General features: G+C 52.9%; 1 protein-coding gene across 20 annotated transcripts in view; it reads right to left on the bottom strand.

Annotated features, from left to right (window-relative positions):
- Positions 1-919: 919 nt before the first annotated feature.
- ABLIM2 (actin binding LIM protein family member 2) overlaps positions 920-17012 on the bottom strand; it is a 190682-nt gene continuing 174589 nt past the window's right edge. For 14 of the 20 annotated variants that reach the window (XM_054485249.2, XM_063663482.1, XM_063663485.1 and 11 more), the window contains one exon: positions 920-2694. In XM_054485249.2, coding sequence (XP_054341224.1) covers positions 2581-2694 — 114 coding nt within the window. In that variant the 3' untranslated portion in view covers positions 920-2580. The remainder of the gene's footprint in view (positions 2695-17012) is intronic. The other 6 variants (XR_008502116.2, XR_010125999.1, XR_010125997.1 and 3 more) reach the window with 1 other exon arrangement.

Genomic DNA, 17012 nt, shown 5'->3' with positions numbered 1-17012 from the left:
TGTCCAGGGTCATAGGTCAGAGTACCACCTCCTGTTCTCAGCATGTCCCACTGGATAATTCCACGGTGGTGTCTGTGCAGGTGGAGAGCTGTAGGTCGATGCTTGGGAGGTGGCACTTACCAGGGCTTGCTGACAGTTGTCCTTGGGGTCGGGGGAAGAAACCAAGGAGAATACTGATTTCTGAGTGTGTAACCGGGTAGACGGTGATGGGTAGTGTGTGTATGGACAAGCTTTTTTGGGGAAGACCCAAAGTTCAAAAGAATCATGAATGTCATTGGAATAAGATTAGAGATGATGAGATGTTTAATCCCCACAGGGCACTGTTCAATCCCGTGCGGGAGCCCTGCCTGCAGTCTCTTTCCTTCTAGCCTTTTCCTTGGCCCTGTGCTCAGCCATAACCAGCCACCGAATTTTCCAGAACCTGGGAGGCTGTTTCCAGCCTCAGCGCCTCCGCTACTGCTGTTTCAGCTGCCCGGGATGCCCTTCCTTTATTGGGGAGGTATTTATTCCCTTACCTCCCATTTACCAAGACTTAGTTGGGGCAGCATCTTGTCTAGAAAGCCTCCCCTGACCTAGGGGTGTATTTGGGACCTCCCTGGGGCCAGCTCCACAGAGCAGCGATCAGCCTGGCTGCCTTTGTCTCCCCAGCCTCCGGGGCAGGTGCATATCAGGTTTCCCTCATCACTGCCATCAGCAGAGGGCCTGGCCCTGGTGAGGGCCCAGGAATTTGTCTGTGCAAGCTGCCTCTGGGGAATGTCCTACGGGGCCCTAATGCAGACACTTGACCCCTCCCCAAGGCCTCGCCTGCCCCATGTGCACACCCAGCGTTGAGCCTGGAACGGGTGCCCTCCACAAGCACTGCTTGCAGAAGGGGCCTTGCCTTTAAAGTCACACAAGTTCATAACAAGTGGTCTTGTACTTCCGCAAGTTATAATGCATCGTCTTTTATTTTCCAGGCTTCCTGGGATCAGATATGACATTGCACTAATGAGAAATGGGGGTTTCCAGTTGCTCAGGCTCAGATTGCGCAATGGCAGGAAGCATATTAGGTGCTAAAAACTCCCTCTCCCTAGCCGAGCCAGGCGGGTGAGAAGCCGAGTGCGAAACAGGACTTGGCGTGTCATGGGCGCTAAGGAAGCAGAGTAAGGCCGACTCACAGGCAGGAACCTCGGGACACACACAAAGAGGCAACACCCACTGCAGACGGGGAAACAGACTTTGGTGTTTCAGCCACCTCTCAGCGCACTTATCAGCATCCTGTGACGGCCGGCGCTGCAACCTAACACATGCCTAATGACAGATACCAACGCCTTCGCTTGGGGAGCCCGGCCAGCCTCCTGCTCCGGGATGCCCTGCTGGCTTCGAAGATGAGAAGAGCCATATCTCCATCCTATCTCCATCCTTCTCTCCCTAACAGCGTGTGGTTGTCTGTTTCAGGGAGCATATCGCTCCTGGGGCGTGTGGGGTTTATGTTTCAGGCTGAGACACCGCCAGTCACAGCACAAGGATGGTGCATCAAGAGCTACGTCGGGTATTAGGCAGGGTACGTGGAAACCCTTGATTCCAGGGCTTTGGCCATCAGAGGATGATGTTTTCTCTCCAAGACTTGGAAAAATAACAGCAAGGAAAACAGTGGTGGCTATACTTCACATGTATTTACAAAGCGTTATTTAGAGGGGTCTGTCTTTAAGGTTACCTGTGTGACGAGAAAAAGAAAAACGAAAGAGAAAAGAAACCAGACAGGGAGCACTACGTATGAGGACCACACCAAGAACAGACTGAAACCACACAGATCCGAGCGGTGGAGAATAAGGCTGGAGGCCGCTCCCCTGCGGAGGGACCGTAAAATTAAACTCTATATATGTCATCTCGCGTTTCAGTAGGCTATACTTTTTAATAAAATAAAAACTTCTGTGTTACTTTAAAGATATCGTGTAGGCATCTAGGGGGCGATCTGGAAGAGGAACGCAGCGCATGGGGGGGCGCTGGTGGAAGGTGCCCTGTCTTGTCCTTTGTTGACATTTGTCCCTAAAGAGACCCATCACAAACGCCTGCAAAAATCACACACCCCACTCTTGGCACTGTCCCAGACGCTTGCTGCCCCATCCGCGAGTCTGCCTGTGAGGCCAGGCTGCCCAGGCTCCGAAGGGCCGTGTGCCCACCCCCGATGATGGTGTCAGCACCTGTCATCAACAAGCCTCACAGCTCACATCCCGGCCACCTCTGTCCCCCACGTGCCTAGCACCGGGGCCAGGGCACCTCAAGAACACTGGGAAGGTGGGCTGGGTTGCAGCCACCTGTGTGCTCTGTCTGATGCCTGACACAGCCACTCTGCAGCCTCTCCCTGACACCAAGCCACAGCGGGGAAGGGTGGTGTGAAGCTAGCCGTCTCGGCCCTAAACTACGGGCAGGAGCGTCGCTGGCAGGCACAGGGGCCGCACCTGCTGGGGGACCCCCTCCCGCCCACCCCATCGACACAGAGAAGCCAGAGCAAGGTGTGTGGGAGGGGTGTGCGTGGTTTTCGCCAGGGGCCCCTCGCCTTGGCATCCGGCACACACCGGTGGGGCAGGCTGGCGGCCGTCAGAACAACAGGGCTTTCTTCTTAAGGTCATTCCTCTTCCAGAGGGCCAGGCGGTCAAACTCCTCAATGCTCATCCCAAACACTTCCTGGAACTCCTCGGGCGACAAGTGTCTCTTCAAACAAAAAGGCAAAACAGAAGGGACCAGTTAGCCACGCAGCAAGGGACACCATTGGGCAGTTTGCTGCCGACAAGCAATCCAGGGGCAGGATTGCACTGAGGACAGGGTGGCCCTCAGCGTGCTCGGCCTACTGGCGGTTCCTGGCACCCTCTCTGCAGTGAAAGAACTGAGCTCAGAGGACAGCGACCCTGCCAGGGACACACAGGGGACACACAGCACCCAGTGGTGGAGCTGGAGCCAGAATCTTCCACTCTTGACTCCTACAAAGGCATCTGCTGCTGTGGACCAAGTTCATTAACATGTCCCAGAGCAGGACCCCCACCTGCCCATGAATATCTGAGCTTTTATAGATTTCCTTCAGTGGTCATATTTGTTACTTCAGTGAGTGGTCACAGCTGTCATCCGAGAGCAGGAGGTGGAAGGTTTACCCCCGGGATTTCATAGCCCAGGAGGGTGAGCAAGAATGCCAGGCATGGCCCAGGCCCGGGTGCAAATCCTCCCTCCACCGGAAGCCCCTAGTGTGTGAGCGTGGGAGAGCTGTTGTGCCTCTCAGAGCCCGGCTTCTTGTCTGGGGTCACCGTGGACAGGCACACAGCTTGGTGGTCAGGGCGTGGATGCCAGCGCTTCTGGGATGCCATAGGAGTGAGTTAGCCCCTGGAGCCTCAGTCTGCTCATCTGTGTGTAATGGGGTCCCCTAGAGCCCACACCCTGGAGCTGTGGGGAGGAAGGTATGGACATAGGTCAGCACTGCCTGTGGACTGCACCCGTGGGTGCTGGCTGCACGTGTTAGTATGACCTCAGCCAACGCAAGCTCAGTGGAACTCCTTGCCAAGCAGCCACCTGCCTTCTAGCACTGTGGAGCTCCCTGCCAAGCAGCCACCTGCCTTCTAGCTCTGCCTTGCAGGGCCTGCAACCCCCACTCTCCTGCCTATCTTCCTCAGCAGGCTCTGAGAAACCCCGCAGCCCTCAGAGCTGGCTCAGGCCTCCCCTCCCCTAAGGAGCCTTTCCAGGGAGCCTGGGACTTTCCATCCACGGGGATGTTTCCCTTTGCTCCCCTTGCCTCGCCTGGGCGGGGCTGAGAGGAGGAACTGGAAGGAGGCTGGCTAAGGCCAGTGGCAGGAAGAGGCCAGGCTCTGCCCTGAATCCCCGTCTGCTGCCCTCTGAAAAGTGTGGCTTCAGTGCAGCTGTGTGGGGAGCAGTTTTCTGTAGTTCTGCGACACGCTCCACACAGTTATCATATGCCCCAGCCATCCACTCTTGGACAGACACGCGGAGGAATGGAAAACAGGGACTCAGAGAGACGATGGTCACCCACTTTCCTAGCAGCATTACTCAAAATCACTGCAATGTGGAAACAAGCCAGGTGTCCATCAATGGACAAATAGATACACAGAATGTGACATGTCCGTGTGACGGAATAGCCTTCAGCCTTAAAAGGTCGGGAAGTTCCGACACATGCCACAGCGTGGATGAGCCCCAAACACACCGGCTCCGTGAAGGAAGCCAGACACCAAAGACCACATAGTGTATGATTCCACTTCTCTGAAATGTCCAGAACAGGCAAGTCCATAGAGACAGAGCATGGATTCGTGGTTGTCAGGGACTGGGGGAGAGAGGAATGGGGAGGGACTGTTTAACGGGTATGGGGTTTCCTCTTGTGGTGAAGAAAATGTTCTGGAGCTGGAATGTTCCGGAGTTGGAATGTTCCGGAGCTGGAGAGTGGGGTTGGTCGCACAATGTTGTGAATGCACTGAACTGTACTGAATGGTACACATTAAAATGGTTAAAATGGGCCAGGGTGGCAGCTCACGCCTGTAATCCCAGCACTTTGGGAGGCCGAGGCGGGTGGATCACCTTAGGTCGGAGTTCAAGACCAGCCATGGCAAACCCCATCTCTACTAAAAATACAAAAATTAGCTGGGTGTGGTGGCGCATGCCTGTAATCCCAGCTACTCGAGAGGCTGAGGCAGGAGAATTACTTGAACCCAGAAGGTGGATGTTGCAGTGAGCTGAGATCACACCACTGCACTCCAGCCTGAGTAACAGAGTAAGACTCCATCTCAAAAAAATAAATAAAATAAAATAGTTAAAATGGTTAATTTGGATGGGTGTGGTGGCTCACACCTGTAATCCCAGCACTTTGGGAGGCCAAGGCAGGCAGATCACTTGAGCTCAGGAGTTTGAAATCAGCCTGGGCAACATAGTGAGACCCCATCTCTACAAAAATTACAAAAATTACCCGGGTGTGCTGGCAAGTACCTGTAGTCCCAGTTACTGAGGAGGCTGAGGTGGGAGGATCTCTTGAGCCCAGGGGGTTGAGGCTGCAGTGAGCTGTGATCACACCACTGCACTTCAAACCTGGGTGACAGAGTGAGACCCTGTCTCAAAAAACAAACAAACAAAAAACTCAAGTGCTATATTAGAATCACTGTGATTAGCAAAAGAGAAAATGGAAGTGGAGACATGTGGTCAACTATGAAAAGTGTAAACCATTGCCATTCACACATTTCACAAGAATCACCAAATCTGTGTGGTATGCCCTGGATTTTGGAGCCCCAGCAGTTGGTGTGATCTGGAGGAAGGACTCAGGAAAATCCCCCAGAATGCCATGTTTTAGTTGAATCTGGGCTCAGAGTCAGTCTCTCTTTTTCTCTCTCTCTCTTTCTCACACATACACACACACAAACACAGCCTATCCAGCAGGTCTGCCAGGAAGAGGCCCTCGGCCGCCTGCTGCTATCTCGAGTTTGCAAAGAGGAAAAGAATCCTGGTGCTTGCCAGAAATGAACCGCTTGCATGGTGCTGAGATCAGGGTTTCTTGGTGCTGAGAAATCCATCAGCCAGTCCACAGAAACTTAGAATTGTCATTTCAGACCGCGCCTCTTCAGACATTTGACACTCAGTGGGTCATTTAAGATAGCAGCCCTGCACTTACAGGTACCAAATCACCATCTTCTGAATTACGGTGGAACAATCAAGATGGATGAGATCAAAGGAACGAAAAAGGAAAATCATTTCTAGCTTTATCCAAGACCGGGTGATACCAGACCTTGTTCCAGACACGGAAAGCCAGAGACACAAGGCCCCTGGCAGGGGTAGGCTGGGGTGGTGAACTGACATGTAAGTAAATATGTAAAGGACGGGAGGCTGACACCAGAAGGACGAGGAGAGTTCAGAGCTGGTGCCTGGGGCAGGCCTCCCTGTGTCCACATTCCTGCTTCCTGCTGGGGGAGACTAAGGGAGGGGCACAAAGGTGCTGGTGGGCAGAGGGAAGGTGTCAAGGGGGTGGTGTGGCAGGATGGCTGGGCAGTGCTCCCTGCCATCTGCAATCCCATATTTAAAGGGAGGAGGACTGGTGAGTGAGTGGTCTCTTGGGTTTAGCTGGTGTCAGGTCTTTGCTGGAGGAGGGAGGAGTGGAGAGGGAGCGGACGGTGGGCAGGTGTGCCCCAAATGCTGGGGAAGGAGAGGAGGGCAGGCATGAGGATGACACCATAGGCTCCGGGCTGTGGGAGCCTCTGGGGAGGGCAATTCAAGGAAGACTTGGAGCTGGCAGGCAAGCGGGAAGGCTGGCAGAGTGTTGAGAGGTGGGTGTGGGAAGCAGAGGTACCCTTGGGGATGACTGTGGGGGGGGGGGCGGTGGAGGGAGCATCTGGGTGGCTTCTGAAGTTGCTGTGAATGGTTACCTTCTCTGGGAGTGTGGCACTGGGACTGGGATGCTGCATCACTAGGGGCCCTGGGGAGCAGCCTGGTTGGGCAGACCATAGCAACAGGGAGGGGCCGGGGGTGTCCCGAGCACATGGGCTGGGCCGGGCCACTCATATGTGGCCTACACAGCCCAGGACTTGGGGCCAGGGGTCTAGGGGGCTGGCAGGGACCACCTCCCTGCAGGCTCCAGTCCTGTTTTCTGTCTGCAGCGTGAGAGAACTTGGTTGCCTGGGTATCCGGAAGGCTGGGTGAGGGTCACATGAGGGGCTGTCCCCAGCAGGGGGTCTGTTCATAACTCTGGGCTCCAGCTGTGGGATTCTGAGTGTCACAGCTCACCTGGCTGAGTCTCCACTGCCTCCTAGGTGAGAGGGGCTCAAAGGTCCTTACTCTGTGGCCAGCTGCAGAACTGGCATTCAATCTCACTCAGGGCCAGAGGCAGGCAGGCTTTCTCCATGGGTCTGCCAGGGCAGGCAGAGTGAGTGAGGCCCAGCTGACCCCAGAGACTGGGGCCAGCTTTCTGGCCTCAAGCCAGATCCTCTTGTCCCAGGTTCCTGAAGGCCCCACAGGAGTGCACCTCACCCCCAGGGCCTGCGCAGGACAAGCACAGCTGGAAGGAAGGAAGCCTGGGGTGGGTGTCTTTGCCGAGGGTAGGTGGGCCTCACTGCTGAGGTGCACTGGTTTCCCCAGGGAGCATCCTACAGGGAGGCGTTTTTGCAGCATGGCAGGGGGACTGCCTCAGGAAGCCCAGGCTCAGAGAGGTTGTGTGACTTGCCCAAGGTCACATAGCCAAGAAGCGGCAGAGCCAGACCTGGGAGCCAGGCTAGGTGGCTTGACCTTTCCTCCACCCTTACTTCCTGCCTCCCACCTGGACCTCCAGGGCCATCTCAAGTTTGCGGTGAAGCCTCAGGGACCTGTGCCACCTCCACTCCATCAGGGACAGGTTGCCCTGGCCTACCCCCGCAACCAACCTCCAGCCCTAAGTCCCCTCAGGGTAGTCCCAGCTCCCCAGACCCCACCAAGCTCAGAGATACCCCTGGGAGGGGCCTCTCTGATACCTCCTTCCTCCACACAGCCCACCAGTCACAGCCACCTCCCCTGTACCAGCACAGGGCTGGCTGACCGGGTGGGCCTCAGGTCCTAGCCCTGCTCAGCCTGGGCCCCTAGGGCCAGCAAGGGGCCACTTTTCTCCCAAGGCCTGGGCTCCGTGTTGCATCCCACCGGCTCACACTGCCTTGGCCTGCACAAGGAGGCCCTGCATACAGGGGTGAGTCTCGCTTAAGCCAGGCCCAGGACACAAAGCTCCAGCCCTCCCGGCAGGAGGTCCCTACAGGACCTACAGTGACATCACTGTCATAATGATGGTGGCCACTGCCCCTCCAGGCGAGCCTTCCCTCCATACCCCGGGACCTCTTCCACAGCCTATGGGGCAGAGAGGGGACAGCGGCTTAGCGGGGCAATGATGTGGCTGTCAGGTGGCCCCAGGGCCCTGCCCCTCCACAGCCTTGCATGCCTCCCCTCCACTCCTCTGCTGCACGGTGTGCTATGGAAGCCCAGGGGAAGCACCACACAGTGCTCCCTCTCCCATTCACCAGCAGCTCTTCGTCATCCTACTGGTCCTGACTCAAGTGTCCCCTCCTCCTGGAGGCCCTCCTGGATTGCGCTCACCAAGCAGGCCCTGGGGCCATGCTGTGTCCCTCAAGGCTGAGTCAGTGCTGACCTTCTCTGGCTCTCAGCACCATGAAGGTGGGCACAGGCCTGTCTGCTCACAGCACTGTCCCATCCTCACTGAGGGACAAGATATCTGGTCTGCATTGTGAATCTGAATCTGGGCTCTCCCCTCTGCAGTGCTGCCTCTCAACACCTCCAGCTTCCACTGCCTGTCCTGCTCTCTGCTGTGGCGCCACGGGGCTCCCCCGCCACTGTCCTGGCCTACCAGGCCCCTGCATTTGGCCTCTGCCTGCCACTCTCCTGACTCCCGACGCTTTCTCCCAGCCACACAGTTCTGCTTGTGTTTCTCTTCCTTGTCTCGGCCAGGGAGGCCTTAAGGTCCAGGATTCTGGTGCAAAATCTCTCAGACACACCCATGTGGCTCCTATTGTCACCCCCAGTCTACCAGGACACACCCTCTCATCAGACCAGTTGGATGAGTTTAAACAAAGGAGATATTCTTTCACTGTGGGGCCCTTATTTTTCAGGCACATTCCAACAATTTGGGCTCTCACTGCTTGAGCAAACCCTGGTGTGCATTTGGCCTCAGGGCCTGGAAGAGGACAGTTCAAGAAACCACAGGACTCCAGCAATGAGCTGCTCCCCTTGTTCTCTGTGTGTGTGTGTGTGTGTGTGTGTGTGTGTGTGTGTAGGGTGAGGGATGGCAAGTAGGAAATGAATTCCAGGAAGAATAAAGTGCATGTGCAAAGGCCCTGGGGCAGGAGGAGCCTTGGCTGCTGGAGGAAGCATAAGAAAGCTGAGGTGTCGGCTGGGCACAGTGGCTTATGCCTGTAATCCCAGCAGTTTGGAAGACTGAGGCAGGTGGATCAGGAGTTCATGACCAGCCTGGCCAACACAGCGAAACCCCATCTCTACTAAAAATACAAAAATTAACCAGGTGTGGTGGTACATGCCTGTAGTCCCAGCTACCTGGGAGGCTGAGGCAGGAGAATCACTTGAATCCGGGAGGCGGAGTTTGCAGTAAGCTGAGATTGCGCCACTGCACTCCAGTCCAGGTGACAGAGCGAGACTACGTCTCAAAAAAAAGAAAAAAAACAAAAGAAAGCTGAGGTGTCTGGACCTGAGCTGGGAAAGGTGAGGACAGGATAGGCCCTGCAGGGCCCTGGACCATGTTAAGCAGTTTGGTTTTTAGCCTAAGAGCAATGGCATTTATGATTAAGTGTGCAATTTACAAAAACTCCTGTGGCTACAGCGTTGTTTTCCTGCTCAGCCCTTCCCTGCCAAGCAAGCAGAAAGGTCTCAGAGTGCGAATCCATGAACCACGGACCGGGAGGGCCTCGGGCCAGACAAGAATTCCCTTTCCACCCATCCACCTTGCGTTCTGAGATGGCTAAGCTGTATGTGTCACCGTGGCTGGGCTGTGGGGCCCAGTTGTTTGGTCATGCATTAGTCTAGATGCTGCTGTGAAAGTGTGCTGTAGATGCAGCTCACATTGAGAGTCAGCTGACTGCAAGAAAAGGAGATCGCCCTCAATAATGCAGGAGCCTCATGTAGTCTGTTGACAGCCTGAAGAGTAAATACTGAGGTTTCCCAGAGAAGAAACCCAGCCTGGAATATCATCTCCTGCCTGAGTCCCCGGCTTGCTGGCTTGCCCTTCACATTGCAGAATTGCCAGCCTGAACAATCGTGTGGGCCAAGTTCTTTAAATAAATTTCTTAGTATACGGCTGTGGCTATCTGTCTATTTATCTATCTATCCATCCATCCACCCACCTACCTACCCATCCATCCATCCACTCATCCATCTATCCATCCATTCACCTGTCCACCCATGCATTCATCCACCCACCTACCCACCTACCCATCCACCCATCCACCAATCCATCCATCCACCAATCCATCCACCCATCCACCAATCCACTCATCCACCAATCCATCCACCAATCCACCAATCCATCCACCCATCCACCAATCCATCCACTCCTCCATCCATCCATCCATCCATCCATCCACCCACCCATCCACCCATTCACCAATCCATCCACCCATCCACCCATCCACCTACCCACCCACCCATCTACCCACTCATCCATCCACCCACCCACCCATCCATCCACTCATGCATCTATCCATCCATTAATCCATTCATCTGTCCACCCATGCATTAATCCACCCACAAATCCACCTACCCACCAACCCACCCACCCATCCACCGATCCATTCCATCCACTCCTCCATCCATCCATCCACCCACCCATCCATGTATCCACCCACCCAACCATGCATCCACCCATCCACCCATCCACCCATCCACCCATCCACCCACCCATCCACCTATCCATCTATCCATCCACCTATCCATCCACCCACCCATCCATCTACCCACTCATCCATCCACCCACCCACCCATCCACCCACCTATCCATCCACCCATCCATCCACCAACCCATCCATCCACCCACCCATGCATCTACCCACCCATCCATCCACCCACCCACCCATGCATCCACTCATCCATCTATCCATCCATTTATCTATCTGTCCATGCATCCCTCCATTCATCCACCCACCATCCATCCACCTAATGGTTCTGTTTCTCTGGAAAACCCTGGTTGATACACTTTCTTATCTAAGGAGCACTATGCCTGTCTGTACTGGGAAGTTGGGGGCACCTAAGACGGGTTAGAAATTTATTTTCAGGCTGGACGCAGTGGCTCATGACTGAAATCCCAGCACTTTGGGAGGCTGAGGTGGGAGGATCACTTGAGCCCAGGAATTTGAGACCAGCCAGGGAAACATAGTAACACCCTGTCTCTACAAAAAGTAAAAAATTAGCTGGGGGTGGTGGCACATGCCTGTAGTCCCAGCTACTCAGGAGGCTGAGGTGGGAGGATCACTTAAGCTCAGGAGGTTGAGGCTGTGGTGAGTTGTGATTGTGCCACTGCACTCCACCCTAGGTGACAGAGTGAGACCCTGTCTCAAAAAAAAATTCATTTTTCACACTGTAATTAACTCAGAAGACAGCATATTGCAGTGGCTCTCAGCAACACCTTAGTTTGAATCTCAGCTCTGCCTTTTATGAGCTCTGTGTGCTGAACCCCGCTCTGCATGTTGGCACCACCTGATTCGTCTGACCCTCTTCCATGGGACAGCCCTCCCAGAGTGGAAGAGGATGATCAGGGCTTCTCCATACTCCTCCATACTTATTCACTGTAACTGAACACCTATGTGCTGCGTGGCACCTTTCACTGCTGCGTGGCTGGGCATCCTGCATCCCCTTGGCCATGCCCCGTCAGTGAGTGTTAATCACATCTGCCCACATGCTGCTCCACTAAGTGATGGCCACTCCATCCACCCTTGAAACCAAGGGACTCATCTGATTGGGCCTCCAAACTTAATCTGCCTGCTTGCTTCTAGTCACTTGCTCCTTAATTTTTTAACCTATATAGCTAAAAGTCACATGGCCAAATAATACATAACTAAATTCCCACTAGCTCCCTTACAGATAACATCGCTGATGTGTGTGTTGCTATAGTAACGGTTGCTTAAAGTTGTTTTTTGGGAACTTAGAGTTAGCTCTTGTCCATTTTAAGCCAGTAGAGACCATGAGCCCTTCAAGTAGGCCTGAGCGAATGCCCAACTTCAGAGGGCCAAAAACATCTTTCTCGGATCATGCTAACACTGTCTTTTTCTTAAACATATGTCCCACGAAGAACCATGTAGCTCAATCGTGTTCACGCAAAATCCTCATGCCCTCACCTTTCCCACCAGCAGTCATCTTTCCCACGCCTTAGATCACCCACTTCTTATTCCTCCCTAGGCCCTATTCTCTGGGAGGCAAGTTTGAGATTTGTTCTCCAGTCTCCTTGCTCAGCAGTCTTGTGAATAAAATTTTCCTCCTTTGTGAAACCCACTGTCACAGTGACTGGCTGCTGCTCATGGGCACAGAGCATCTGGCTGGGTGTCACCATCGCACCCACACAGCCTGCAGCCACACCTGGGGTACTTTCCCGCCACCAAGTTCTGCCCCCTCGACTTCCCACAGATCACCTGCATCCATCCACTTCTCACACTCACCAGTCCACAACCAGTGTCCAAGATGCCATCACGTTTTGCCCCAGACCCAAATTGTCCTGAAACAGTGTCCCTGCCTCTACGCAGCCAATCTGGGCTTCACCATGTAGCCACAGAGGTTGTTTTCAATTGCACACCTAGTCATAAAGCCATTGCTCTTAGGCTAAAAACCAAACTGCTTAACATGGTCCAGGGCACCGCAGGGCCTATCCGGGCTCAGGTCCAGACACCTCAGCTTTCATATACCTCCTCCAGCAGCCAAGGCTCCCTCCTGTCCTAGGTCCTTTGCATGTGTACTTTGTTCTTCCTGGAATTCATTTCCTACCTGCCATCCCTCATCTTACACAACACATGCACACACACACACGTGCATGCACACACATACGCATATCCACATGCATATACACACATACACATACGCAACTATACACAAACATGTATACACACATATATACATACACACAAGTATACACATATACACACACATGCACACACATATACACACATGCATACATGCATACATAAACATACACACATGCATATACACACATACATCTATACACACCCATATACACACACATACACACATATCCACATACATACATACTCACAGGCACATGTATACACACATACACACTGATATGGTTTGGCGGTGTCCTCACCCAAATCTCATCTCGAATTGTAATCTCCATAATCCCCACATGTGGAGGGAGGGACCTGGTGGGAGGGATTGGGTCCTGGGGGTGGTTTCCCCTATGCTGTTCTCGTGATAGTGAGTGAGCTCTCACAAGATCTGATGGTATTTTAAGTGTTTGACAGTTCCTCCTTCACATTCTCTTTCTCTCCTGCTACCATGTAACACGTGCCTTGCTTCCCCTTTGCCTTCTACCATGATTGTAAATTTCCTGAGGCCCCCCCAGTCATGCAGAACTGTGAGTGAATTAAACCTCTTTCTTTTATAAATTACCCAGTCTCAGGTATTTCTTTATAGCAGTGTGAAAATGAATACACACACATACCCACATGTATACGCACATATACACACATGCAAACACACATGCACACAGGTATACATACATACACACACATGCATGCACACAGGTGCACACACGTCCCCCGTGGGAACCACATTCCCAGTGGGCCACCACATGGCCATTTAAAAGGTAGGGCAGGCCGGTGCAGTGGCTCACGCCTGTAATCCTAGCACTTTGGGAGGCTGAAGTGGGCAGATCACCAGAGGTCAGGAGTTTGAGACCAGCCTGGCCAACATGGTGAAAGCCCATCTCTATTAAAAACACAAAAAATTAGCCGGGTGTGGTGGTGGGCGCCTGTAGTCCCAGCTACTCAGGAGGCTGAGGCAGGAGAATCGCTTGAACCCAGGAGGCGGAGGCTGCAGTGAGCTGAGATTGCACCACTGCACTCCAGCCTGGGAGACCGAGGGAGATGCTGTCTCAATAGATAGATAAATAAATAAATAAATAAATAAATAAAAAGTGGGGCAGATCGGCATTGATTGGCCTAGAAATATCCCTGTCAAATTTGAAAGCAAAAAGCAGGATGTCAAACCTGGATATACAGTATGAGCTCTCTTGATCCAAAATAGGATTCAGTTAGCTCTGAGATGATGTGCAAAAGAGATTTCCAGAAGCATGTCTCCCACTGAGTTATCAGCTGTGACTGGGTGGGGGAATTCCTTAAGAGGTTTATGTCCTTCTTTGTATTTTTCTGGGCTTTTATGACAGTTAAGATTTTTAAAATATATATTAAAAATAAAGCTCTTTCCTCTGAAAGAAAAACATCAGGGGTCCCTTTCTCTCCTGCTGGGAGGTGGCCCCTCCTGAGCCCCCTCTGGCTCATACCCTACTCCCAGCCAGAGGCAGACAGGCAGCCGCTGTTGAAAAATGAGGGACATTCCCCATATGTGGTAACATTTCCAGTTGCCTCCTGGCTTGGCTGAGCCTGAGGAGGAAGGAGGACTAGGGTCATACCCTTGGGTGTGTTCTTGGAAATCTGAGTGATTAAAACCATTACCCAGGTGTCAGAGGGTGTTTTAAAAGGATACATTTACAAATGTTAACCACTTGTATTTTACAATTTTCATGTTGTATTATTGCCAAAAAAAAGTTAAATAGAAGTCCCGTCAAGCACACTACAGTCCCAAGAGGGTTGCAGCGAGTCCCAACAGGCCCCTGGTTCCACTCTGCTGCTGGGCCAGGAGCTGCCAGACATGCTGGCTGAGCTCACCTTTTGTGGTGAGAGCAATTAACTCCAGCAGCATTAGACAGCCCAGAGGGGACACGCCCTTTGAGGAACAAAGACACACAGCCAGCAGGAACCCTCCCAGCAGTTCCTGACTGGGTGAGCCACCCACCCCACCAGAGATAACCATTTTACAAAGGTCAGTAGTATTCATGCTCGGGATGGGACCTGACCACACAACTCTCAAGGAAACAACTTCAACAGGAGCTGAAGAATGCGTCCCTGCAGGCTGCTAGCAGTGTTGGAGTTCCTTTTGGGGTGCCTTCTCTGGCCACTGGGGGATGGTCCCATGTGACGGTAGGCAGAGGCCACCCAAGAGAGGTCTTGAGGATGAGACGGCAGGGGCGCCTCCTGAGTGTGAGGCGGGCCGTACTGGATTCGCAGCCTCCCCTGCGCACTCACTGGATTCACACCCTCCCCTGCGCACTCACTGGATTCACAGCCTCCCCTGCGCACTCACTGGATTCGCAGCCTCCCCTGCGCACTCACTGGATTCGCAGCCTCCCCTGCGCACTCACTGGATTCGCAGCCTCCCCTGCGCACTCACTGGATTCGCAGCCTCCCCTGCGCACTCACTGGATTCGCAGCCTCCCCTGCGCACTCACTGGATTCGCAGCCTCCCCTGCGCACTCACTCTGCGCAGATGCTGGGCTTCTCCACCTACCTGGTGCTGCCTGGACCCACATGCCAGCTTCCTAGCCAGTTCCTGCTGCCCAGCGTCCTCCTACTGATGACCCATGCATATCCTAACACATCAGAACCTTTTGGTGGCCTTTCCTTTTCTGTGGGGTTAAGTCCAAATGTCCCACAAGCTGCCAGCTCCCCCCGGCAAAGGCCCTTGTGCTATCTGGCTTTGTGGTGCCTTTGCTAACACGATACCCACACATCTGGGTGCTTGGCACAGCCTGGAGGACTGATGGCGCTGACTGGCCATGGCAGTCAAGGGCTTGCCATGTGGCTTCTCCATCCTCCTCAGCCCCATCTCCCACCCTCCCACGGGCAAACACTCGCTGCCTGTGGCCCGGCATTCTCTTCCCCATCTTTAGGAACGTGAAAACGAAACAAGTTGCTGTTCAAAATCTAAGCTGTTGGAAATTTAACATATTTTGAGCCTTAAGAGAATATGATTACAGGACCTGAGTCATGTGACAGGCAGCTGTAACCTAAGCAGCTGTCACCTTTGTTTCTCTGATTACAGATTAGTCTTTTTCCTTACCTACATTGTTTTGTAAAACGTTGTAAGTGACCAAAGGGCACCAGAGAAGACTCCTTTCCTCTTAACCATTCATCTGCATTGTAGATTCACTTCCCTCTTTCCCCTCTCCCGGTTATCTAAGATGGAGTGTTAAATACGCCACCCAGCTCAGGTGATGTCAGCAGCCCTGTTAGCTCCAGGCATGGGCCTATGGCGGAGCCTGGTCAATTGGGGCATTGCATTCCTTGGGTCAAACTGGCTGATTAAAGGGTGGTCATATTACCTACTCAGGGGCAGAGATGGGGCTTTTTCTGGGACTGCCGAGAGAGAGAAAGATGTGGGTCTCTTCCCCGCAGATTTAGAGCCTGAGAGAGGTGAGGTAAAAGTCTATCAATAGAGCCGGCACAGAAAAAGCACAGTCAAAAGATAGAAGAAAAGAAACTGGGCACTGGAGACATAATTTAGTCCTTGATTAAGCCACACCTGAAGGAGACATTCAGTCATGAGAGACGGCTGTAAGCCAAAAATTAATTCTAAGCCCTGCAACGGCTGATGATTGAGGAGGAATGAACCCCTCCTCTCTGCCAAGGGGATTTCAAAGAAACCTACAAACCTACAAACCTAGTTCAGGCCATGAAGAGAGGAGGGGACGAGTGAGACATGTCTCATTCTACCCTCCGCCCTTCGGAATTCAGGGACAACTGATAACATTAACATTAAAACAGAGATCTTAAAATTGTAGCCATAAGGTACCAAATTCCTGTCTGACTCTAGTATAGCATCACATGACAGAGAGCAGACCCTGAAAGAAATACAAATATTGTACCCCTAAATATATTTTTTTGGCATATTTTAAAATGGCTCTGCAGGCCAGGCATGGTGGCTCACACCTGTAATCCCAGCACTTTGGGAGGCAGAGGCGGGCAGATTACCTGAGGTTGGGAGTTTGAGACCAGCCTGGCCAACATGGTGAAACCCCATCTCTACTAAAAATAAAAAAATTAGCCAGGCACGGTGGTGGGTGCCTGTAGTCCCAGCTACTCAGGAGGCTGAAGCAGAAGAATCACTTGAATCTGGGAGGTGGAGGTTGTAGTGAGCCGAGATTGTGCCACTGCACTCCAGCCTGAGTGACAGAGTGAGACTCTGTCTCAAAGAAAAAAAAAAACTCTGCAGAGCTGTCTCTTGTGGGGGAAATTTACATTCCAGAATTCCTTTCCCTTTCTAGGTCTTTTTCTGATCCTGAAGAGATTAGCTGAGAGTCTAGCACCTTTTAAAAGTCTGAGTAGGAAACATTTGCCATCTATTGCCTCTAAGGAAGGCCACCTATGAGACTTCATCTACGTAATAATGTTCTTCACAACCCCTTATCTTTTTTGTCACCCAGGCTGGAGTGCTGTGGTGCAATCTCGGCT

The sequence above is a fragment of the Pongo pygmaeus genome, chromosome 3, assembly GCF_028885625.2.
Source record: "Pongo pygmaeus isolate AG05252 chromosome 3, NHGRI_mPonPyg2-v2.0_pri, whole genome shotgun sequence".
NCBI lineage: Eukaryota > Metazoa > Chordata > Mammalia > Primates > Hominidae > Pongo > Pongo pygmaeus.
Note: the sequence above shows the minus strand (reverse complement) of the source record. Positions and strands in the feature narration are given on the sequence as shown.